The 25,600-nt window shown below is 49.7% G+C and overlaps 1 protein-coding gene across 1 annotated transcript; it reads right to left on the bottom strand.

Moving 5' to 3' along the window:
* Positions 1-10,884: 10,884 nt before the first annotated feature.
* CATSPER4 (cation channel sperm associated 4) lies at positions 10,885-25,070 on the bottom strand (the record flags this gene model as incomplete). Its single annotated transcript, XM_081215550.1, has 11 exons — positions 10,885-11,010; positions 11,632-11,797; positions 12,345-12,556; positions 13,314-13,488; positions 14,760-14,893; positions 15,086-15,206; positions 15,376-15,473; positions 21,126-21,227; positions 24,175-24,318; positions 24,797-24,871; positions 24,999-25,070. The coding sequence occupies 11 exons, from the start codon at positions 25,068-25,070 to the stop codon at positions 10,885-10,887; spliced, it is 1,425 nt and encodes a 474-aa protein (XP_081071676.1).
* Between the last annotated feature and the right edge of the window lie 530 nt (positions 25,071-25,600).

Consider the following 25,600-nt stretch of genomic DNA (forward strand, 5'->3'; position numbering starts at 1 on the left):
GAAAATCCCTCAACGTCTCTGAGCCTTAGATTGCTCATCTGTAAAATGGGAACCTCACGGGATTATTGTGAAGATTTAGTGAGATAGTGCACGTCAAAAAGAATTTGACCCACAGCACATGGTACACGGTAAGAAATTTTTAAATATTGGTTGTGGTTGTGGTAGGTATTATTTTAAAGGATTCTGTGGCTGACAAGTTTGGAAACCAATTTCCCAGTCCATCAATCATGGCACCATGTATAAAGGCATTCCCAATCTGATGGGGGACAACGTGGTCTCTTCCCCAAAAAGACTGGTCTGACTGCTAAGACTGGACTCCATTCCAGATAATTATTCTTCAGTTAAATGGAAATAAAGTCACAACTGGTGCCCGATCATTCATTTCCCAGTCCCTCCCCCAAAACACATATACAGCCCAACTTCCTATCAGAGGGCCCCTCCCAGATTGCTCACGGAGAGGCGGAGTCCACAGGTACCCTCCTTCTTCTCCACTGTGAAGACCTGGACACTAAGACCTTCCTCTGTCTTACTGACACTGGAGCATCCTGAAAAGGCACCTTCTTCCAAGATCCAGTGGCGAGTCTTCAGGAAGCAGCTGCTCAGGACCACCTCAATTTCCTGCGGCTGGCAGCGCAGGGCCACCAACACCCTGGATAGTTCTGCAGGAGGACAAGAGCCAGGGCAGAGGCCTCCTGAGGCTCCTGGGATGATGCCATGGGTAAGGGTAATGCCATGCATTCTAATCTGGGTGGAGGAAACACTGTGGGGATATTAGCCCAACCCATAACAACTCGCTTAAATGAAGACTCTCCCCAGCGGGAGGTGAGACCCCTCTGCCATGATTGCACAGGGGGACCCTGATTCCTGGACTTAGCTGATCCACTCAGAACCACTTTCCCAGGAACTGAGCCTGAAAGGAGGCGGTATAAAGCTTGAGAGTTGTGAGGGAGCCCTCTTCTGCCACGTGGGCTGAGAGGCAGGACAAGCCAGTGTGTGGAGAAGGGAACAAAGCAGGTACAGGTGCAGAAGGGGAGAAGCAAGACTGAGAGAAGAGAGAGGCAACTCCCTGGGTTCCACCACATGCATGGTTCCAAGTCCCTGGAGACCCTGGTTGGAGGCTATCCTTGGGCTCCATGAGATGCCCTTGTAATAAATTCTCCTGTTTCCCCTTCTCCAGCCCCGTTGGTTTCTGTTACTTGCCTGGAAGATTATTTTTGGAGATATTATCTGTTTTGTTCTTTGATTTCCTTCTCATTCCAGCAGGTAACCTGGGCCTTGGGGGTTTTTTGAGGGACCTAAACTGTCTGAAATCAATGGCTCTTTCTGTTTTATAAAAGCCTAAAATCCCAAAGAGACATTACTGAGGGAGGAGAGGGAGGGAGTGCCTTTGAGAGCCATGAGGGAGAGGAGTGAGTCTTCAAGTCCTTTTTAAGATTTCTTAGTTTCATGAGGCAACAAATTTTGTTTTATTTTGTTTCATGTTTTCAATTTTTTAAATTAATTAATTAATTAATTTTGCTCAAGCCAGTTAGTGTTGATTTTCTGCCCCTGGCACCACATGGTGCCCTGATACATGTGAGGCACCAGTGGTTTCAGGTGATGAAGGAGAAGCTAATATCTATACTTAACCCTTCCCTCTTTCTGTGTCTGCTCTTTCCACACTTGCTGTTGAATTTGGGATGAACTGCTTATAGTTAGTCATTAAAAAGTAAAATGTGGGCTTCCCTGGTGGCGCAGTGGTTGAGGGTCCGCCTGCCGATGCAGGGGACACGGGTTTGTGCCCCGGTCCAGGAAGATCCCACATGCCGCGGAGCGGCTGTGCCTGTGAGCCATGTCCGCTGGGCCTGCGCGTCCGGAGCCTGTGCTCTACAACGGGAGAGGCCACAGCAGTGAGAGGCCCGCGTACCGCAAAAAAAAAAAAAAAAAAAAAAAAAAAAAAAAGCAAAAAGGGAAGAAAATGTAAAATGTTATGGAAATATTAAATATTTCTGGACTTGTTTTATTACTTTGAATTTAAAGATTTTGTTTTCCTTTCCTTTTTTTAAAAGCTCACTGATTCTATCTTGGAAGGCATGTTTGGTCAGAGGGATGGGCTGCAATATAAGAGCAGGTGCTTTGGGAGTTCCCTGGTGGCCTAGTGGTTAGGATTCCAGGCTTTCACTGCTGTGGCCTGGGTTCAATCCCTGGTGGGGGAAGTTCCCCCACCCAAAAAAAAAGAGCAGATGTTTTGTACCAACCTGAGTTGGTGGAAGGGGAGCAGTGTAAGTCAGTCACATAACTTTCTGCTATTGCAACAATAGTATATTGTGATATGGAATGCCAAATAATAATATCAGTAATAGCTAACACTCAAAAACTGATGCCCTGAAGTAAATGTGATCATATTATCTCCAGCAGAAGAAAATGAGTCATGATTCAAACCCAGACAGTCTATCTTGCACAGTCCATGTTCTTACTCACAGGGAAGAAAGTTAACACGAAAAGAAAAGGTGTCTCATTCTCAATGTGTGAAAACACAATGATATACTTCCTATATTCTGTGGAAGGACACATGTTGCGTTGTACAAGTGGGCACATAACCCTGGTCTCCCCAGGAGAGTTTGTTGAGATGGGGACAAACCTCTAATGAGCCAGAGTTTGACTAAAGTCCCGCTGGGTCAGACTTGTCGTCCTGGTCACTTCTACCTTGCCCAGCCTGCTCAACTCTCATCTGAATTCCCTCGTTGGCAACAGGGTATATTCCAAGGTACTGCTTAAATGTTTCTAAGAATGAGGTTTCTGGGGACCCTCTTGGAAAATGCATGCCATAATCTGTTTTAAAATTCTGACTTTGAAAGGAGTCACAGTGAACAGTGGAATACTAAATATTAAAGGCTCTGAAAAGTCCTGCAGTCAAAAACCAGTTTTGGGGCTTCCCTGGTGGCGCAGTGGTTGAGAGTCCGCCTGCCGATGCAGGGGACACGGGTTCGTGCCCCGGTCTGGGAAGATCCCACATGCCGCGGAGCGGCTGGGCCCGTGAGCCATGGCTGTTGAGCCTGTGCGTCCGGAGCCTGTGCTCCGCAACGGGAGAGGCCACAACAGTGAGAGGCCCATGTAACGCAAAAAAAAAAAAAAAAAACAAAACCAGTTTTGTTTAATCCAGTATTTCTAAAATATATTTGACAATACAACCCTTTTGTTTTAGTGTAATGTCTATTGAAATCCCATAGCATTGGTGTCCCACAAAATACATTTTGGAAAATACTGGCCCATAAGTTAAGCACTGCCTAGTTTTAAATGTAATAGGAGCTTCATCCTAAGGCTGGATTATCCAATAGACCAAAGCAGGAATGCCAAAGAAATATTTTTTGAAGAAATTTGATATTTTAAAAAGCAGGGTAGGACTTCCCTAGTGGTGCAGTGGTTAAGAACCTGCCTGCCAATGCAGGGGAGACAGATTCGATCCCTGGTCCAGGAAGATCCCACATGCCACAGAGCAACTAAGCCCATGTGCCACAACTACTGAGCCTGTGCTCTAGAGCCCACGAGCCACAAATAGTGAAGCCTGTGCTCTGCAACAAGAGAAGCTACTGCATTGAGAAGCCTGCACACAGCAACGAAGAGTAGCCCCCGCTCACTGCAACTAGAGAAAGCCCATGCAGCAACAAAGACCCAACACAGCCAAAAAAAGAAATAAAAAAGCAGGCTAGTCATTTTAGGAAAATCAGAATTTTGCTAACTTGAAAAGTTTTGGGGGGTTAGATCTATTTCAACTGTAGGAGGCATATGTTTGGGGGACACCATTATCTTTTTTGGTTCCCAGGACCCAGCTTCTGCCCTGCCAGAGGGTGAGCCTGGGTGTTAGTTGTACTGCTACTAACACAGGGAGACCCTGTGAACGCAGCCACACTGGTCTTCTCTCAACAAGATTTTTGCCTCAGTTTCCCTGTCTAGTCCTCCAGGCCTGTGTTGGGGCTACAGCCTTTTTCTTTGGTGGATCATCATCTACTCCCCCCAGGAAGGCTTAATCTCTAGTCAGTAATTAGAATCCTGGGGGCTGGGGGTTGATGAATTGTCCATTCTACCTCTGCTATATACCGAATATTTGCACACACCCCCACCCCAAATCCATACGTTAAATCCTAATGTTCAATGTGACAGTATTAGGAGGTGGGGCCTTTGGGAGGTTATTAGGTCATGAGGGTGGAGCCCTTATGAATGGGATTACTGCCCTTATAAAGGAGACCCCAGAGAGCTCCCTTGGCCCTTCCATCATGTGAGGACACAGCAAGAGGACAGCTCTCTATGAACCAGGACGTGGGCCCTCACCTAATAGCAAACCTACCGGTGCCTTGATCTTGAACTTCCAGCCTCCAGAAATGTGAGAAATGTTTCTGTTGTCCATAAGCCACTCAGTGCATGGTATTTTGTTATAGCAGCCTGAATTGACTAAGACGAATTCATATGCTCAGCTACCTTTCCTCTCACTAGAAATCACCTCTGCCCAGATGGACTCTTTAGATGTCAATGTCTGACCAAACCTCACTGGCCCTCCCACACCCTTTGGACATGTGTTCATCTGGGCCTTCACAGAGTTGTGAAGAGTTGTTCGCTGTACTGACATGAGTTCCTCAGACTTACCTGAGTGGGCATAGTAGCTGTTATTGCACATACAAACTCTCCTGTCCGCTGGGTAGTCATCCGAAGTACAGACTCCTGCTCCAGGACTACTGTTCTTGGTGTGTTTAGGGGAGGCTTGACTGGCTCCAGTGCTGGCAGCAGATTTTGTCATCCCCGAGGAGCTGGCGATAAGGGTTGTTGAATGAGCAGCTGTTGTCTCAGGTGACTGGGCCATTGCAGTGCCAGCACTGGGGGCTGATTCCACTGGATGGGAAGGTGCTTGTGTGATGATGTTGTGATGTCTTCTGGACAGCATGCTCATCGTAGGGGCTGTTATTGGGGTTGGGGGTGCAGCGGTAGTTACTCCTTCCTGAGTGCCAGGCATGTCTGTCTCCAGGTGGTCATGGTTAGCGAAGCGGTGTAACTGCACGGCTTGTCACAGGTAAAGATTCTTTCACATCAGTGATTTTGTCCAATGTTGCGGGGGATGGCACTGTAGCTGACTTCTCAGAGACAGTGGTTCTCATGGACCCCGATGATGTGACGTCATTGCCTGGTGTGTTTAAGGCCGTTGGAGCTGTGATCGTGGCTGACTTTTGGAGAGTCAGCGACCACTGATGACTCCAATCCATTGGCTCCGGAGCTTGATGCGAATGGGGTTGCAGCTGGAGCACACTGGTTCTGTTTTGAGGGGTTTGCTGATGTGGCCATGCTGGATGAGGCTGTGCTTCTGGTTGTCCCTCTCTGGTCCTTCAATGTAGAAGTCATCATGGAATTTGGCAGCATTGTGCCCTCAGAGGTTGTGGTGATAACTGTATTTAATCTCTCCTCTTGAGTCTCATGTGCTAGGGTTGTCTGCTCAGTGGACCCAGCAGAGCTGCTGGCTGGTAGTGAAACTGGAGGAGCAGTTGATGTGATATGCTGCTGGGACTCAGACGGTTCTGTCCTGCCGGTTGTTGGTGAGGCGTTAGGTGGAACTGCAGGGCCATGGTCTCTCCCATTGTTGGATGGAGATGAAATTGTGGAGGAACACTCTATAGTTCCCACAGTTCCAGAGTCTTTTGTGGAAGATGTTGTAGCTGACATCCAGGTTGTCATAATGCCTGTAAAACAAACAAACAAACAAAAAGAAACCTATATACCCGTTCCCTCCACCAATCCAGAGTTCTTCTCAGATGTTCTCACTTTATCAAATATCCTTATTGGAAGATTCAATAAAAATGATATCAAGGGCTTCCCTGGTGGCGCAGTGGTTGAGAGTCTGCCTGCCGATGTAGGGGACGCGGGTTCGTGCCCCGGTCTGGAAAGATCCCACATACCGTGGAGCAGCTGGGCCCGTGAGCCATGACTGCTGAGCCTGTGCGTCCGGAGCCTGTGCTCCGCAACGGGAGAGGCCACAACAGTGAGAGGCCCGTGTATCGCAAAAAAAGAAAAAAGATATCAACACCAACTACATGGGACTTCCCTGGTGGCACAGTGGTTAAGAATCCACCTGCCAATGCAGGGGACACAGGTTTGAGCCCTGGTCTGGGAAGATCCCACATGACGCGAAGCAACTAAGCCTGTGAGCCACAACGACTGAGCCTGCGCTCTAGAGACTGCGAGCCACAACTACTGAACCCGCGTGCCACAACTGCTGAAGCCTGCGCGCCTAGAGCCCGTGCTCCACAAGAGAAGCCACTGCCATGAGAAGCCCGTGCACCGCAATGAAGAGTAGCCCCCGTTCGCCGCCACTAGAGACAGCCTGCGCACAGCAACAAAGACCCAACGCAGCCAAAAACAAAAACAAAAAACAAAAAACAAACAAAAAACAAAACACCAACTACATTGGCACGCATTCATTTATGTGCCAGCTCTGTGCTCATAGATCTCAGCTGATGCATGCCAGGGAGAGCGAATTTAACTAATTCTGGCAACTATGTCTCATTCCACTCAAGAACTATTACATAGACAGAGTCAGAAAGAGATGGAAATCTATTATCACCCTTGATCTTTGATTTCTCGATGCCTTTTTTTGCGGTACATGGGCCTCTCACTGTTGTGGCCTCTCCCGTTGCGGAGCACAGACTCCGTACGCGCAGGCTCAGCAGCCATGGCTCACGGGCCCAGTCGCTCCACGGCATGTGGGATCTTCCCAGACCAGGGCACGAACCTGCGTCCCCTACATCGGCAGGCGGACTCTCAACCACTGCGCCACCAGGGAAGCCCTCAATGCCTTTTTTGATGTGAGTTTCCTACTGCATTGAATATGATTCTAATATTTAAAGATACACAATTTTTTTTTTTACAACGTGACCCCTAATCAAAAGCCAAGTGCTTCATTTAGTGCAATAGCAGTCAAAGATAATTTTGACAAACTTTGGTTTTTCGTCTTGTCTGATTAAGGTGCTGTTCCAATGTGCAAGTGTTGGTGCACTGAATCCTCACATCCACCCTGAAGTAAGGACAATTATTTCTATTTATCAGATGAAGAAACTGAGGCTCAGACAGCTGAAGGCATCTGTTCAAGGTCACACAACCAGGAAGTGGTGGCACTGGATTTGAAATCAGATCCATCAAATCCCAGAGCCCAATGTCTTCCCTACCACGCTGCACTGCCTCACAAAGACATTGCTTCCTTCTCATGTCCGAGCCAGCCACCCTCTCTAGAGAAAAAGGCCCAAATCAGCTACACTGAGCTGGATCCCTTGGAAACCTTCCCCTTTCCCCTGGGCAATGGGCAGAAATAGGCGCATCACCTGATGCCCTGTCATTGCAACCTTGGTCTTTGTCAAAGGACTAATTCAGAAAACTGGAGGTGATGGGCTTGTCCTTCCCACAACCTAGCTCCAAAGAGGCACTGATCCTTCTCCCTGACCCCGCCCCGATCTGGCATCTGCTCCTTCCACCTCCCACTTTCTTCTAGCCCTGAATAGAGCTAAGAGGTCACAATAGGGCAGGAGTGCTGGCCAGGATGCACAGAAAGAGTGGGGGATCTAGGCTTTTTTTTTTTCTTTGCGGTACGCGGGCCTCTCACTGTTGTGGCCTCTCCCGTTGCGGAGCACAGGCTCCGGACGCGCAGGCTCAGCGGCCACGGCTCATGGGCCCAGCCGCTCCGCGCGGCATGTGGGATCTTCGCAGACCGGGGCACGAACCTGTGTCCCCTGCATCGGCAGGCGGACTCTCAACCACTGCGCCACCAGGGAAGCCCGGATCTAGGCTTTTGACCTGGCTCTAGTACTGACTTGCTGTGTAGTCTTGCGGAAGACCCCCACCACTCTCAGTGCTTCTACATCCCCCTCAGCACAGTGAGGGACTTGGGCTTAATATCGCAAGAGTCCTCTAAACTCTAGTGATCCGTGGGTCTGTTTGCAACAAAATTCCAGGCTGAAATGAACAGATGTCTTGCTACCGGAGTCTCGAGTTTTTACTTGCAGGAAGAGATGTTTCCACTGGATCTGATTTTATGTTTTTTCCATGTGGTTAACCAGTTGTCCCTGAACCCTTATGGAAATGTCCATCCTTTTCCCACTGATCGATTTGTCATGCTACCTGTTATTACGCCTCCAGGCCGATTTCCCTGCTCTTTCATTCCATTGGTTTGCTTGTCTATTGTTGCAACACCACCACATGATCTTACTTTAATGTAAGTCTTAGTATCTGGTAGAGTGAGTCTCCCATCTTGCTCTTCAAAGTTATCTTGGCTATTGCTGGCCTTTTGTTCTCCCTTATGTGTATTAGAATCCGCATATCAACTTCTACAAAAAACCCTGTTAGGATTTTGATTGGAAGTGTGTCGCAATTAAAGATTTGGTAAGAACTGACATTTATATGATACTGAAGTTTCCTGCCAACAGCAGCTCCTTTGAGAAACAATGGAATGTGGCCTGAACTCTAAGTCAGACCTGGGACAGACTCCCAGCTCTGATGAGGGGACAAATCACTTTATGTCTCTGAGCCTCGGTTTCCTCAACTGTAAAACGGCAGTGATAACAATACTTACCTCACTGGTGGTCATGAGGATTAAATGTGATAATGCATGTGAAGCACTTAGCACAGTGCTTAGCATAAGTAGGTGCTCAATAAGTAGAAACTGCTATTGATAATAATTATCCCCTTCTGTGCCTCCTACCAAAACTGTTATCTGCTTCCCGGGTGTTCTGCCAAGGATACTCCTGGCCTTGGAAAAAGTCATGACTCATGGGATTGCTAAGACATGCAATTCCCTGCCACCTCCCAATATCTTCCCCTATATTGTCCTAGGAGCTCAGGATCCAGGGCTGCACTCCTCCATCGGGCTCAGTGAGGCATTGGGGGTGGCGGCTGATCTTTGCTGGAGTAGGGCAGGGGAGGGCAGCAGGGGTCCAAGCCCCTGGGCCCTCAGTTCTGGGCCAGATTGAGAGGGAACTAGCCTACTGAAACCCCAAGCTATTGGCCCAGCCCAGATGGAAAGGACAGACAGAAAAGGGGAGACAGCTGAGATGACAGACAGAATGGAGGGAATAGACAGACAAATATAGCATCCTGGATGAGGATGGATGGGCAAAGCCAGAAGCTCTTTGGAGGTCATCCCATCATGTTCCTGCCCCCAAGCTCATTGGTGCCCCAAGCCTTTCAGACAATTTAGGGGTGGGTTGGGGGATGGCTGTGCTCACATGAGATCTTCCTGGGGACACTACTTGACCTTCCACCACCTTCTTCCCCTCCTTGGTGAGCCAGAAGGCTGAGAGCCCCCAGAGAAGGATGGATGGAAAGGGTGTATGTGGCTACTCACCAGGCAGATTGAGGGCTCCATTCCCAATAAATAGCAGCAGCAGCAGCGAAAGCCACTGGCTGCCCATCGTTCTGCTGGTTGATGGTCCTGGAGTCTTGGCCCAAACAGGGGAAACAGATAGCACTCCAAGACAGTGAAGCACTGCTGGGGTGCCACCTCTCACCTGCCTGCTGAGAGCACCACCCCTGCCCCAGTTGTCCGGACTCCTTCCCAGCAGGCCCCAGGGGGCTTTTCAGGGCTGGAAGCAATGCCAGTGGGAGGGGATGAAGGGTGGAGTTTCCCATCACCTGCAATCAGTGGGCCTCTGGGGATTCCCATTCCAACTGGTGAATATCCCCAAGGCCCCTAGCTGTCAGTCTTTGCTGAACCGCTGGGCAGAACTCTCACACATCTCTTCCAGCCTCCCCCTCACACAACATCAGGGAACCTGAGTCTCAGCCCTACAGCTGATCTCATCAGTCTCCCAACTCTGGGGCTGAGTGCCGGCCATTTGATTTTAGAGCTGGTGCTCATTCGTATCCTCTTCCGATTGCACAGATGCGGAAAATGAGGCCCAGTGATTTGCCCAAGGATGAGAATCCACCAAGGCAGCTCTTCATAGCGCCCACGACTGCCACAGCTTTCTCAGCCTCTGCATTGCCTGGCTCAGGAACCTGCTGTGGCTCTTTGGTATGAAGCTCCCAAAGAGGTCTCACAGGTCCCAAGTTCTCCACCGGACTTCATTCACCTGACCCTCAAATTCCTCCTGATGCCTTCCAGGAAGCTTCAGTGTTCTTCTCCCCCAGAGAGCCTTCCAGGACCCACACTTCGCCCAGCCATTCTCCATTGATCCAGGATAGAGCTTCCTGTACCTGCATGACTTGGTCGATGGTGACCCCATCAGACTAGAACTCCCCAGAATGAGGACCAGTCTCCTACACCTTCAGACACAGAGAGAGGGTAGGGTGTCTCCTCTCCTTCATAAGAGAGGCACTCCCAACTGTGAGGACCAGATTTTCACCCCCCGAATTTAGGACCCTAAGGGCAGGGATTATATCTCTACCATTAAGTCAAAAATTTTCAGGGTGTGGATTTTCTTTCCCATTAGACTGGAAGCTCTGGAGGACAGTCAGTGACTCTCCCATTGGACAAACAGGCTTTCGAGGGGCAAGGCTGCCCCAAGGGTTTGGAGATCCACCAGTCAGACACATTGGTCCCAACACAAAAGTTTATTGTTGATACAGATACCTGGCCCCACTGGCCTCACCTTTCTTCTCTCGGTGCTTGGGCCCACTTAGACTCCATCTAGTTCTGGTCTAGCAGGATTCCAGGGATGCCCATCCTTAGGGCAAATCCTGGCTGCCTTGGCCAGCACCCACTTCTGTGCTCATCCTCATGGTAGGGCTCCCACTCTCATCCAGCATCCTTCTCCATCCCGGCTCCTCTGGACCTGGGGCTCACAGGCACAAGCCCTAGAGATGCTGCCCCCTTCCATCCCCAGGCATCTGCCCGGGTGTAAGGGAGAGGATGGGTTCAGGCCAGGATGTGCCAAGTCATGCTAGTGATGCAGAAGATGCAGTGGCTGAGTGTGTGTGCTCATGCCCGTTGGCTCCCGTCCTGCCCTCTCTGCGGCTGGACTTGTGTTTGTTAAGGAGTACATTTGTGTTGGATTCCTGAACCTGCAAACCAAGAGGTCTTCTTGTCAATACCCCCACCCTGACATGGCAGACACCCCCTTACTCCCCTCCTTCAGCTCAACAGCTGTTCATCCAGGCCTGGCAGGAAGTCCTTCACGTCTAACTCTAGCCTGCCGAGTCTGCTCTCCGACCGTGGGAGCTCAGGCCGTGGACATTCACAAGGCTCCCCGTCTGATGGTGTGGGAAGCAGAAAGAAACTAAATAATGTGGGAGTGTGACTTTTTCTCCATAGAATCTTCCTCCCTCAGGAGGCTGCTCCTCTTATGCACCCTAGACAGGACCTGGGGGTCCTATGCCCCCAGTGGGCCTGAGTATCTGTCACTAAGCAGGAACTGAACCTCTCAAGTCTCACTAAGAAAGGGTAGGTTTGACGGTGCTGAAGACAGAGATGGCTCAGTGGATGGAGCCCTATGGGAGGGGCGGGGCCTCCAGAAGAAGGAAAAATTGGAACCTAACCAGATTGGCGGTGACTGCTGGGGTGCTTGGGAGTCTAGGGGGCCGGCCAGATCTTGGAATAGACAGAGACCTTCACTAATGGGGTTGAGGCTGAGCTGGGTGGCGTGGCGAGTTGAGTACCCATTGGGTAGGAGAGGGAAGCTGCACCTTTTCCCTGTTGACGAGCGCGGTGATCAAGTCTTGCTGGCAAGTCATCTCACGGATGGCTATGGAGGACCCGCTCACACTCGACAGGCTCCACGACAAGTGCCTGTGCATCAGCTCCTCCTCCTGTTCCTGGTTGAAGCGGATGGAGCGTACTTCGTCCACTATCCTGAGGGCGGAGGGGTGAGTGCGTTCCGAGGGTGAGGGTTGGAAGGCTGCCCTCCCATCTTTTCCCTAGTGTCCAGCCCCCTTCGCCCTCCCCCTTTACTCTGAGAGAGACCCAGGCCGAGGCTCAAGGCTCTTGTGAGATGCGAGGAACCGGGAGGTCTGGATTCCAGTTCCCTCACCGACGGGCTGGGGAAACTGGGCAATTCACCTAACCTCTCTGGGCCCCAGGGTCCGCATTATAAAATGGTGAGGGCGTGGGCTTCCCTGGTGGCACAGTGGTTGAGAGTCCGCCTGCCGATGCAGGGGACGCGGGTTCGTGGCCCGGTCCGGGGAGATCCCACATGCCGCGGAGCGGCTGGGCCCCGTGAGCCATGGCCGCTGAGCCTGCGCATCCGGAGCCTGTGCTCCGCAACGGGAGAGGCCACAACAGTGAGAGGCCCGCGTACCAGAAAAAAAAAAAAATGGTGAGGGTTTGAGGCCAGAAGAACCTGAGGCTCCACTCAGCCCTGACTCACGAGACTCGAGGGTACCCCCAGTACCCGCCCTACGTGTTGAGCTCATCTCGGATCTCCTTGTACTGCATCAGGTTCTCCTGTATTGCCTCAAGCACCAAGCAAAAGTTGTCGAATGTGTTTTCTGAGAGGTTCGTCGGGAGGCCCCCCATAAACGGCTCCTGGGGGACGCCAGATGTCTCCAAACGGGCGACCACACAGTGCACCAGCGGCAGCTCGTTATTCCCATTTCCCTCCTCGTTGCCTGTCTGCGGAGGGAGAAATGGAGAGGGAAGGACAGCTCAGCCGGCACCCCCTCCCCTTGCCCCTTCCTGCTTGGCTTCAGGGAGGATGAGTCTCAGGACACCAGGGTTCTAATGCCCCTTGTTTCAGCTCTCACCAATCTTAGGCTCTCTCCTTTGCTGTGGGAGCTCAACTTGAAATGTGCGAGCCCATCCCTCACCTTTTTGGAAATTCTCACCCCTTTTCAAAACTTAGTGCTTCCCCCACCATTTCACTCCTGATAAATCCTACCCAGCAAACTTCTGAAACCCTATCTACTCTCAAGTCACAGCCCACAGCACTCTACATTTTAGGCAATACTCCACCCTACACTTTCCAGCCTTTCGGAAGCTCTACCCCTGAATGAATAACACTATAGCTAATATTTATTGAGTTCTTAGTTTGTGCCAAGTACTGTTCGTTTACCCATGAAATTATCATAATAGCCCTATGAAGTACTATTATTTCCATTTTACAGGAGAAGAAATTGAGGCTTAGATTGGTTAAACGCCCTAAGGTCACTCAGCTGCTTAGATTTTAGTTGCCATAGAACAAGACACCTAGGAACTCCACACTCCTCAGAAGCCCCCGTTGCTGAGTTGGCCGTGGGCAATGCTGCCTCTGCATCTCAGGCTTGGCTTTCTTCAGACCCTCTCGTGTGCGCGCGCACACAAACACACATGCTCAATTCAGCACTCATATACACTCTGCCTCTCCCCCCTCTGCCCTCCCCGTCTCACTCACCTCACTGAAGGCTATTTGATGCGGTTGCCCCTGTTCGTCTGCCTTTATCATTTGCTCCAGATTGGTGGTCACCACGACGACCAACAGGTTGATGCCAATGAAGGCACCGACGGTGATGAAGATGGCAAAGTAGATGGCGCCCCCAATCTCCACTCCGTACTCCCTTGTCTCCATCCTGGAGATGGCAGTCAGGGGCCCTATCACCTCCCTGGCCCTTTGGGCCTCAGTTTCCTCATCTGTGAAATTATCTCAAGGCCCACTGGGACTTCTGCTGCCTCTCTGCTGTTGTGGAGCTCTAATGCCTTACTCCTAATAGTCCCCGCAGCTGCTCTTTACTGAGCACCAGCTGTACTGCCAGACAGTGGGCGGTCCTCAAGCCAGCCCTGCAAGGTGGGGATTTGTATGTCAGCATTATCGAGTTTAATCTACTGGCCATGTTCTTTAGTCATGTCGTTCTTATTATAAAAAGTAATTCAAGCTCATTATAGAAAGATCAGAAGGAAAATATACAGGAAAAAAATCCCACTCACTGTTAATACCTATTGTAAATCTCCCATAAAATACTTTCCCAAATAATAGTTTTCTCTCTCTTGCTATGCGTGTGTGTGCATGTGTGTGCACACAGTGCCAGTCTCTACTAATTCTCACAGCAATCCATGACACGGTTAATAATCCCCAGTTGACAGATGAGGAAACTGAGGCTCATATGGCTGCATGGCTAGTGCAGTGAAGCAGACTCAAAACCCCAGGCCACCTTTATTGCACACTCCATGATTTTTCCACTGCCTACATCATAATGGGTAGTGAGTGCAGGAGCCCCTTTACCAACTGGGCTTCTACTCTCACACGAAGAAGATAAAAAGAAAATCACTCAGGGGGACCCACTCCCTGGAGTAGACTGGAAACAAATAGGGTTTAGGCTTAATGGGAAAGAGGTAAAGAACAGAACCCAGGTAGCCATCTGTGGCCAATAATGACCTTGGGCAGTGGGTCTCAATGAATAAATGAGACCCTAAGTTCTCAGGAGTCCAGGCAGTTTGGTGGGCTCCAGTGTGGGCTGGGAGGCTGCCTTGGAACCCTAGATGCAACCACAGACCTGCTCCCTTGCCCGAGGCCTAGCTGCCCAGCTGCTGAGCATAATGGGAGAAATCTCTATGAATAGCCTGCAGTGGGACCTTGAATGGGTGGAGTTTTCATTGGGATGACTCTTCAAATAGACTACAAACCCAGAGCCCTCAGCTCCAGGGAGTCTGCTTTTCTCCAGTTTAAAGCCCCAGGCATCCCCCTCCTGCTGTGCCATCCTCATCCCAAGCCCTGGAGCCGCACTCCCACCCAAGAGCCTGTCTCCCTCCCCAGTCAGTTTTTTGCCCCTGGGAGCCCAGCCCCTCCCTGCCTAGCTCCCCTGGACTGGCCCCCCCCAACACTGGAAGCCCCATGGGCACTCACTGAAAGTCACTGTAGATGTCCACCCAGCCATCCTGGGTGATGCAGACGAAGAGGGTATACAGGGCAACCTGCATGTTCTGGAAATGCTTGGGCACGAACGCACCAAAGAGAGTGACCCCAAATACTGAGAACACCTGCCAGAGAGACCAGAGACCGCCCGGACTTCACCCGAGGAACTTGGGGACAGGACATGCAAATGAGCTGCCAGGGGAGTCACAGGGCTTCAGGCCCATAGCCTCTCCTCTTCTCCAGACACCCTGTATCCCCAGGGACCTAGGGGCCTGTTCAGGGAAGGGGAGTAGCCGGGGGCAGGGGAGGGCACTGACCAGCATGAAGAAGAGGATGAGGGCCATGATGTTGGCCATGTCGGGCACTGACTGCAGGATGACACGGATGATCCGGGCCAGGGGCTCCACCGCCATGCACACGTGCACCAGACGAAGTGCCCTGTGGCAGAGCCTCTCAGGGGTGCCCCTCGGCCCTTCCCAGACCCCTCCTCCTCACCGTCTCCCCATCTGCCCAAAAAGGCAGAGCTGATCCCCACCGGGTAACAACCCCTTCCTCTCTTTCCCAGGGTCCAGACAGGTCCCTTCTTTTCTCAGAGTTCCCAGCTTACCTGAGGGTGTAGGTGATAGAGATGGCACTGAGTTCATTAATGAAGAACCCCACAAGCAAGATAAAGATGATAAGGAAGTTGAGGATGTTCCAGCCGTCCTGGGGGGTGGGCCAGCCCCAGCAGGGTCTGTCAGGCGCAGCCCATGGGTTCATCCTGGGTCTGCCCTCCCTACACCCCAAGGATGGGGGACTCAATGGTCCTCTCGAAGCAGGGCCAGTCATCTGCCATCCACTGCTGTTACTCATCCTGCTGTCGCCCCAAACATGCCACAAAACATGCATGCGCTCGCTGTCTCATACATGTGTCAATAGCCAAGTGCAGTGTCTGAAGCACACAGTGGAGTCTCTCACATATACACAGCCAGCTCCTAAGCTGAGTGCCCACCTTGGCTAGTGCGCTGCTGACAATGGCCTTGCCCTGCAGTTAGGTGACCTGAGAGTGTCTGGATGCTCCAACTTTGTGTGACACACACTACAATTAATAATAAAATGAAAATAAATACTGATTAAAACATTAAGGGGGCTTCCCTGGTGGCGCAGTGGTTGAGAGTCCGCCTGCCGATGCAGGGGACATGGGTTCGTGCCCTGGTCCGGGAAGATCCCACATGACACGGAGCGGCTGGGCCCGTGAGCCATGGCCGCTGAGCCTGTGCGTCCAGAGCCTGTGCTCCGCAACGGGAGAGGCTGCAACAGTGAGAGGCCCGCGTACGGCAAAAAAAACAAAACAAAACATTAAGGAACAGTGCTTCAATAGTCAGGTCAGAGGTGAACTAACTCTCACTGTGGAAGAAAGGCACATTTTGCAAGCCCTTTGCCCAATATGGCACAAACTCTTTTAGAATAGGGATGGAGGAAGGAAGCTCATGTGTATGACAAATTTGAGCACAACCACTACAGAGGAGAATTCGCTCTAATAAACAATCCGCATTTACCTTTGACCAGTGATCCCACTTCGCGAAATCCGACCCACACAAACTCTAGTACGAGTACAAAATGACATTCGTAGAAGGCTGAAAATAACCAAAGTATTCAGCAATTGGGACACTGGTTGAATAAACTACTGCACATTCATTCAGTGGAGTACAGGATAATGAGAAAGGTCTCCATGTACTGATATAGAAAGATCCATTAAGTGACAAAAAGGAAAGTGCAGAACAGTGTTTACAGTATGCTACTGTTAGGAAAGGGAAGACTAAAAATATGTACATATTTGCTTATGATTGCAAAATAAACACTAGGAGGATAAACAAGAGATCATAAATAACGAAGATTATCTGAAGAGGGTGTGGGTGAGGGAAAGGGATGAAGGGTCAGGAGTGGGAACAAGAATTCTGTGTGTGCCTTTCAATACAGTCTTTTTTTTTTTTAATTGTAGTATAGTCGCTTTACAGTATTGTGTTGATTCCTGCTGTACAGCAAAGTGAATCAGTCACACGTACACATATATCCCCTCTTCCTTGGATTTCCTTCACATTTAGGTCACCACAGAGCACCGAGTAGAGTTCCCTGTGCCATACACACTGTGCCCTGTTCTCATTAGTTATCTGTTTTATACATAGTAGTATATATATGTCAATCTCAATCTCCCAATCCATCCCACCTCCCCCCTTCCCCGCTTGGTATCCATTCGTTTGTTCTCTACGTCCATGTCTCTATTTCTGCTTTGCAAATAAGTTCATTTCTACCATTTTTCTAGATTCCACATATATGTGGTAATGTTTTTTTCTTTCTGACTTACTTCATTCTATATGACAGTCTCTCAGTACAGTTTTGACCAATATGTAGCTGCATTAAATATTCAAAAAATGATTTTTAATGGAGAAAAAGTTCTTAAATTTATTAGGCAGTCCAATAAACACAAGCCCTCCTGGTGTTTCACATTCAAAGTGTCGGTGCCTAAACATACACAGGGAGACACAAGTCTGCCTGTCTACAGATCCATCCCTCTATCCATTCAGTATTAAGCTCCTACTATATTCCACACCTCAAATCAGATCCTGAAGATATAGGATTTCTGCCCTGCTCGGCTCACAGACTATTTTGAGGGAGGTGGATCGACAGTAAATTTTAACTCCAGGTGAGAGGTGAGTATAAAGCATTAGGGAGACACAGCAACAACTAACCTAGCCTGGAAGAGACAGGAAGACTTCCTGGAAGAGAAGACATCTGCAAGAGTCTTAAGCTGTAAGTAGGAGGAAAGCAAGTGAGTAAGTGGCAAAGAGATTTTGTAGACTAGGGGTCAGCATGGGCATGAGGTGAGAAACAGCAGTGTGTGTGTGTGTGTGTGTGTGTGTGTGTGTGCATGCATGCACTTGAAAGTGTGTGTTGGGGAATGCCACTACAAGCAGCTTGACGTAGCTGGAATACCCAAGGGTAAGGCCAGGAGTGATGAGGCTGCAAAAGCAAGCAAGAGCCACATCATGGAAGGCCTTAAGCACAGTGAGGCATTTAGCTCTGATCCTATAAACGACAGGGAGCCACTGGAGTAGTTTAAGGGTACTTTGTCTTGGGCCTTCGGAAAATTACTTTGATGGCAGGTGGGGTACACAGGAAGCCATAGCAACATCCTGGTCAGAGAAGACAAAGTAAGAGCTAGAACAGGGATAGCAGAGATGCAGAGGCAGCAAGAAATCTGAGAAATATTTAGGTGGTGAAATAGTAATTAATGGGCTATGGAGGTAAGGAGAGGGAGGAGTCACACAAGGGCCATAGAAAAGGGGGCACTGGGAGCAAAACTCTGGGGATCCCCACGTGCCTGGGTAATATTTGAGATATTAACTTGCAGACTTTCCTCCCTCCCCTGCATTCTCCCTTTCCATCTACCCATTCAACAGGGAGCAGTCCTTGTACACTGGGACCAGGGGAGGGGTTGGGGGTGGGGAAGGAGACGGCAGAGGGCCTCTAACAAGCCCTGGCTTTTGGCCCTGGGAGGCTGGCCCCAGATGAAGGTTAGGGTTTGGGACATTAGTTCTCAGCCATTAGTTCTGGAGGGTGGTTTTGCCTTCCAGAGGACATCTGGCAATGTCTGGGGACATCCTTGATTGTCACAGGTAGGAGGGTGCTAATGGCATCTAATGGGTAGAGGCCAGGAATGCTGCTAAACATTCTACAACGCACAGGACAGTCCCCCAACGACAAAGAATTATCCAGGCCAACATGTCAACTGTGCCAAGGTTGAGAAATCTTGTCCTTGATAGGACAAGCAGAGTGGCTTGGAAGAACAGAAGATTCTCAGGCTTGCTCCAGTTCTCTTGTGCTAATGAAACGCTGGAGCTTAGCTTTGAAAGTGCAGCCCCCTTGAAAGTGCAGACCTTCCTAACTGCTAAAAGTGAGGCAGGCTGGGACCTGGGACCCTTGGCTGCAGTGCTTGCACCTGATACACGACTCCTGGAGCAACAAAATACAAAGAAACTATAAGGGACTAAAAATAACTGCCCACATGAGCAGCTGGGGCAAATTATGGATAAAAAGATACAAAAGGTCCAAATGCCACTTCTGAAGAGCAGGGAGCAAAGGCAGGGGGTTGGGATCAAAAGCAGGGTACTGTGCATGCCCCTTGCACACAACATCACCAAAGGGGTGGGCAAACCACCCAAGCCACAAGCTCATCCCCCCTCCGAAGCGAGTGAGCAAGGGAACTTGTTACTTGTTCTCTCTCCCCCCTGCTGCAGCAGGGGCCCCAATAAAGCCTTGCCTGAATTTCTTGTCTGGCCTCTGATCAGTTTCTATTAATTAAGGAGGCCAAGAACCCTGGCCGGTAACAAAAGAAATCTCACGTCTACAGGAAGGAAGAAATGTTCTCATGCAACAGATGTCTGCCTGTAACCTAGAGCTAGTTCTGAAAAATTGGTGCATTAAAATATTCACAAAAAGCATGGTACCTATTCTCCTCTCCAGTGTGGAGACATGTAAATATGCACCATCCTATTATATTTTCTGTTAATAAACATCATCCCAAGTGGTGTTTTCACAAAGCAGTCTTTAAGACATCTGGGGCTTCCCTGGTGGCACAGTGGTTAAGAATCCGCCCGCCAATGCAGGCGACACGGGTTTGAGCCCTGGTCCGGGAAGATCCCACATGCCGCGGAGCAACGAAGCCTGTTCACCACAACTACTGAGCCTGTGCTCTAGAGCCCGTGCTCCGCAACAAGAGGAGCCACCGCAATGAGAAGCCTGTGTACCGCAAAGAAGAGTAGCCCCTGCTCGCCGCAACTAGAGAAAGCCCGTGTGCAGCAACGAAGACCCAACACAGCCAAAAATTAAATAAATAAATAAATAAATTTATATTTTAAAAAAAGACATCTGGACTTCAGAAATATTGTTCTAGGTTCTACATTCTGTGTTCTGTGAAGTGACACCTCTGAGCCCTGGAAAGCTGGTAATTCTAATTGGTTTTCCTGGTAAAGGTATTTAAATGATGATTCCTTTTTATGAAACGTATAAAAATCTGATAGGTGTTTTTTTTTTAAAGCCTCTTCTTGCACATGCCCAAAGGCAAGGTAAATCCCTTGACTCCAGAAGTCCTATTCAAACAAAGAATTTGAGTCTTTGTCTCATTGTATGTAATGTTAAGATCTGTTCCCACCCAGCTTTTTGATAACCTCCAGAATAGGGGTAGGCAAACTATAGCCCAAGGGCCAAATTGACCAGCAGCCCCTCTTTCTAAAGACCCTCAGGTTTAGAATGGTTTTTATATTTTTAAATGGTTAGGGGGAAAATCAAAAGAAGAATACTGTTTTGTGACATGTGAAAATTACATAAAGTTCAAATTTTAGTATTCACAAATAAAACTGATTTGGGACATAGCCATGCTCATTTCTCTGTGTACCGTCTATGGCTGCTTTGGTGCTCTCACAGCAGAAGTGAGTGTTTGCAACAGAGACTGTATGGTCCACAAAGCTTAAAATATTTAAGCTTAAAATATTTATCTGGCCCTTGTGAAAATAAAGGAAAACGTCACTACAATGGAATTGGGAGGCCAAAAGGGGGAGCTCTCACGCAGTATCACTAGATGTCAATTACAGGAAGAATTGTCAATTACAGACTTCAACAGAAAAATCTCAAAGGGGAAAGAATCATCAATTACAGGCCCCAACAGGAAAAGATGTACATTGCATCTCCTACAAGAAATCAACTATTCCAGCAACTCAGCCAATGAGAGACCATCATCACCCTGATATCTCACTTTTCTCCAGTAGATTTTGGTTCAAAACAACCCTTCCGAACTTCCTCCTTTTTCTCTATAAAATAACATTCCTCTCCATTGTCTGTGGGACTAGCCTTTGGCTTTTGCTGTAGTTTGCTAGTACTGATTTGCGATTCCTCTGCTATTCCCAAATAAACCCTTTTTTGCTGGTAAAATAACTGACTGTTTTATTCTTAAGGTCAACACCCTTTACAGAAAATCTTTGCTGACCCCTGCTCTTGAACCCTGTAAGTTAAGGTGGTTACTCTCAACTGTATTTCTCCAATAAGGAAATCAAGGGTTGCCCAAGATCGCAGAACCAGGGAAGGCTGGGTCAGGAATTGGAACCCCGGGAGGCTGCACTTCTAGTACAAATTAACTTTCTGCCCCATCACAGACATCTCAGAAGTAGAAGTTTCTCCTTCTGCATGAGCACACATGCACACACATGCACACACACCCCTCCCCCTCTGCACCTTCCAGGGCCAGGTGCACAGCGATGGGGATGGGGATGGGGTGGGGATGGGAGGAATAGATGTGATGGCAGGGAGGGCCCAGGATCTCACCTTCCAGAAAATCCAGAAGCCATTTAACCAGCCGAGGAGAACTTCACAGATAAGGATAGTCAGCACAATGTCATCTATGGTAGAGAACAACTCATAGTGTTTCTACATGGAAGACAGAGAAAAGGAAGGGCAGAGAGGTGAGTAAGGGGGGTGGCAAGACCAGGGAGAGAGCATGTCTGCAGGGGAGGGGAAGCCCAGGTTCTTACTGCTCTTCATCCTCAGCATCTTTGTAGGACCATGCTAAGACCACAAATGTATTATTTCATGTTACCATCACCATCGTCCTATGAAGTAGGTTTTATTTCCATCTTGCACTTGATGGGAACCTCAGAGAGGTGCCCAAGGTCAGACAGTTAATGATAAAGACTGTTGTCTGACTACAAACCCTTGTTCTTAACCTCTAGAGTAGGAAAAGGGAGGTGGAGAAAGGCAGAAGAGACTCCAGGATTGGGAGGAAAAGACCTGGCCCTTGAGATGGAGGACACCAAGCCCCATCCTTGCTTCTCTGACTGTCCCAACCACTCCTGCTGCTCCAGCTCCCAAATCCCCCCCAGCCAGGCCTGACCAAACTCCTGGGTATCCCCCTACTCACGGGTCCAAGACATGTCCCCTGGGTGGATGGATTGATGGGTGGATCCATGACTTTGAATTCTGTTTAAAACCCAACTCACGTTCACGCAATCTCCTGTTAAGCTGTGACTCTGCTATAGTTTGGGACATGAACAGCTCCCAGCCCCCGACTCCACCCTGGCAGTTACCAAAGTCACCTGGACTCCTCCCTTTCCTCACCTCCATGGCCCACAGACTCAGTGCTTCAAGCCTCTTGCTCCCCACACCTTGCCACCAACCCCATCCACCAGCCAATGCGAGGCTGGGCAGAGTTTCTTCTTCTTTTTTTTTTTTTTTTGGCCACACCACGCAGCATGTGGGATCTTAGTTCCCCGACCAGGGATCGAACCCAGGCCCCCTGCAGTGGAAGCGTGGAGTCCTAACCACTGGACCACCAGGGAATTCTCTAGGCAGAGCTTCTGAAACTCAGATGGGAGCTAAAGTTTATGGACTTCCAGCCTGTTCCAAATTCCAAAGGGCATCATGGGCCAGGGACGTCTGCCTACAACAAGGAAGGGCTTTCTTTCCCTTCATCTTTCCCTTCAGCTCTACCCACTGGCCACTGGTGGCAATAGGCTCTCCTTACTATTTATTGAAAGAGCTTCCTAAACAGTCCCCCTGCCTTCTCCAAGTCATGAACATCTGTGGCTAAATCAGAGTTGCCTTCTCCACCCACAAAGCTTCCATGGCCCCCTATGGCCTGCAGGGTGAGGTTCAAAACCAGTCTAGCATTCACAAGTCTCTAGGATTTGACCTTCATGGGCACATACCCTATATCAGGGATTTTAGCATTTTTGACTGGGACTCAAAGAAATATATTTTACATTTTACACCATAATGCTTTCTCTCCCTCTCCCCTCCCTCCCTCTCCCCCACTACAACTTCTACTTCATTCTTTTTCATTTTATTTCATTCTACTTCAAAATGCTGCTATCTACACTCTGAACACATTTCATGAGCCATTGATGGGTTTTGATCTGCCCTGTAGTCCATGCATTCTGCAAACCTTGGCAATTGGGTTTCTGCCTCCACCACATCAGAGGCAGCTCTTGTCAAGGTCACAAGAGCTAAACAAGGGACGCTTCAGAGTCCTTTCCTTGCCTTGTCTCCTAGCCACACCTGACCCTGTGCCTGCTCCCTTGGTAATGCGCTCTCCTGGGGTTCCTCCCAGTCCTCTGGCCACTCCTCCTAAGCATCCTTTGGCATCTCCTCCTCTATTTTCTGCCCTCTACTTGGAGGCTCTCCTCAGAGCTCTGTCTTGGTCCTCTTCTCACTCAACACTCTCTCCAGCCAACCTCATCCATTCCTTGAGCTTCGGCAACCATCCACCTAGATGCCAGTCACTCTCACGTTGCCATACTTTAAACCCTGGCTTTCCTGGATAAACAACAAGTCCTACTGTATAGCACAGGGAACTATACAATATCCTGTGATAAACCACAGTCAATATCCTATGATAAACCACAATGGAAAAGAATATAAAAAAAGAATGTGTGTATATATATATATATATATATATATATATATATATATATATGTATAACTGAATCACTTTGCTGTACAGCAGAAATTAACTCAACATTGTAAATCAACTATACTTCAATTAAAAAAATAAAAGTAAAATAAAATAAAATAAACATTGGCTTTCCAATGACATAGGATAAAACCCATCCTCTTTAACAAAACTTAAAGACCCTGTGTGATCTGGCTGCTGACCACCTCTCTGAACTCATCAGTCACCACACTGGACATTTTAAAAATACTGATCTTCAATAGCACAATTCATGTATATGGTAGACTCCTTGTAAGAAATTAAAACATCACGGGTAAGACCCAAGCCATAGCAAGCTTCAAGCTGGACACACAGAACTCACTTCCATGCTGTTTGTTCTGCCCAAGACACTCTTCTCCACCTCTCTCTGCCTGGCCAACTCCTATTCATTCTTTGCTCTCTGCTTAAATGTCCCTTTCTCCAGGAAGCCTTCCCTGACCCCCAGATTAGGGTCAATGCCTCCTTTGAGCTTCCACATACTCTGTGACACCCAGGCATTTGGAATGATATGTCTGTCTATCTGAGACAGAACTGGGTCTGTTGTGTCCATACCTGGCACTGAGTGCAGTATCTGGTACAGAGTGATTCTCACTTAGTGGCTATTGATTAAAATGGGATACCCTTCCCCATAAGGCACCCATTTGCCTGCCTCTGCTCACACCATTTTTCTCTTGCCCTTCCTCTGCAAATCCAATGCATTTCTCAAAGCTGGGTCCCCCCCACCACGAAGTCTTCCTTGAGCTTTAGGCAAGTCAGCACTGACAGGCCCTTGAAGAGCATCCAATCCAACCATCATGAACAGATGAAGAACCTGAGGCCCAGAGAGGGAAGTGGCTTGCCCAGGCCCCTGTTAGATCAGTGGGGTCAGAGGTCAGGCTGGAGTCCCACCTGGCCAAGAACGGAGTTAGTGCGGAGAGCGATGGTGATGGCGTTGACCACTAGCAGCACGGCCAGCAGCAGCTGGAAGGCCGGGTGTCGGAGCAGCTTCTTGACGTACATGCAAGTGATGAACTCCTGCGTGTCCCAGGCATCCTGGGAGAGGGCGGGGGACCTTCCTTCAGGCAGGTGTCACCACAGGAGGCCTCTGCCTGGAAGTTTGCTCTCAGTAAATAGGGACCCTTGGGGGCCACTCTTGGGAAAGAAGTTGCCTGAGAAGGGATCATGGAACGGGGGCCTCAATGTAGAGGTCACTACCTAAATGGCCACTAAAAGCGGGTCACTGCTGGGTGGTCTTTGTTGGGGTCATTGTAAGGGAGACTCTTTTGGGGTCTCTGCTGGGGAGTGGCTGTCATTATATAGGGGCTCCTGTAGGGGCACAGCCGGGTGGTTACTAACATACCATGGAGGGGGTGGTCACTGCAGGGATCACAGCTGGGACATTTAGAAGGCAGAAGGGGCAGCGGTATTCTGAGGGCCGGTTGCCCCATAGACACAGCTGCACAAGGGTCACTGTGGGGGTGAGGATTGCTGCAGGCCCCCCGACAGGCTGCAGGCCCGGCCTCGGCCTTACCTTACTGCTGGTGATATCTCGGCGGTTGATGAGCATTTGCTCCTCTGGCTGGAGGTAGGGCTCGTGAGCGGCCCTCTGCAAGGGTGAGGAGAGGGCCCATCAGTGCAGCCACTGCCCCTCCGGACTCAGTATGGTCCTCCAGTGCCCCGTCCCGCCCCAGGATGCTCAGCTTGGGCAGGGCAGCCAGGCAGGTACCACCTACCATGTGGTTCAAAGGCTTGATATAGGTGGTGTCGGTCCAGTGCTGCCACCAGGTCCTCTGGTTATCCGCCATAGTTGCTCAGTGTCCCTCCCACTCCTCAAAGAAACTTCATTCCAAGCCGTCCTGCCCCCCTTCGTGGTGATATCATAGAGGCCTCTGTGACCTCCACCTGTCCGCATTCCACCAAGGAATTCTCATACCAAGAGCAGCTCTTCCCACTGACTCACCTCAGTATGCCACAGAGGAGGCCACGGACACCAAGGGGCTGGGTGGGGTCAGAGGTCAGAGGCTGAGAGCAGGTCAGGTCTCCTGTGCAGCCTGGATGGAGACACAGGGGCGGGTCCCTGCTCTGCGTCTAGGAGCTGGAGGTGAGACTGGGCTAAGGAGAGAAGAGGAGAAAGGTGTTTCGTTCTGTGGTCCTCCTCCTAGCAGACCTCAGCCTGCAACCCTGCCCGCCAGCTACCCCATCCCACCACTCCAGTCTCCAGGGCTGCCCACCCCCCACGGCCGCCTTTCCAGGCAAGGTACGTTTCCCCAGCTGTAGAGTGAAAGGCTGTTCTCTATTTTTCACCTTTCGCCCCTGGAGATGGGGCAGGACAGCA

The sequence above is a fragment of the Mesoplodon bidens genome, assembly GCF_964165515.1.
Source record: "Mesoplodon bidens genome assembly, chromosome: 2".
Taxonomy (NCBI): domain Eukaryota; kingdom Metazoa; phylum Chordata; class Mammalia; order Artiodactyla; family Ziphiidae; genus Mesoplodon; species Mesoplodon bidens.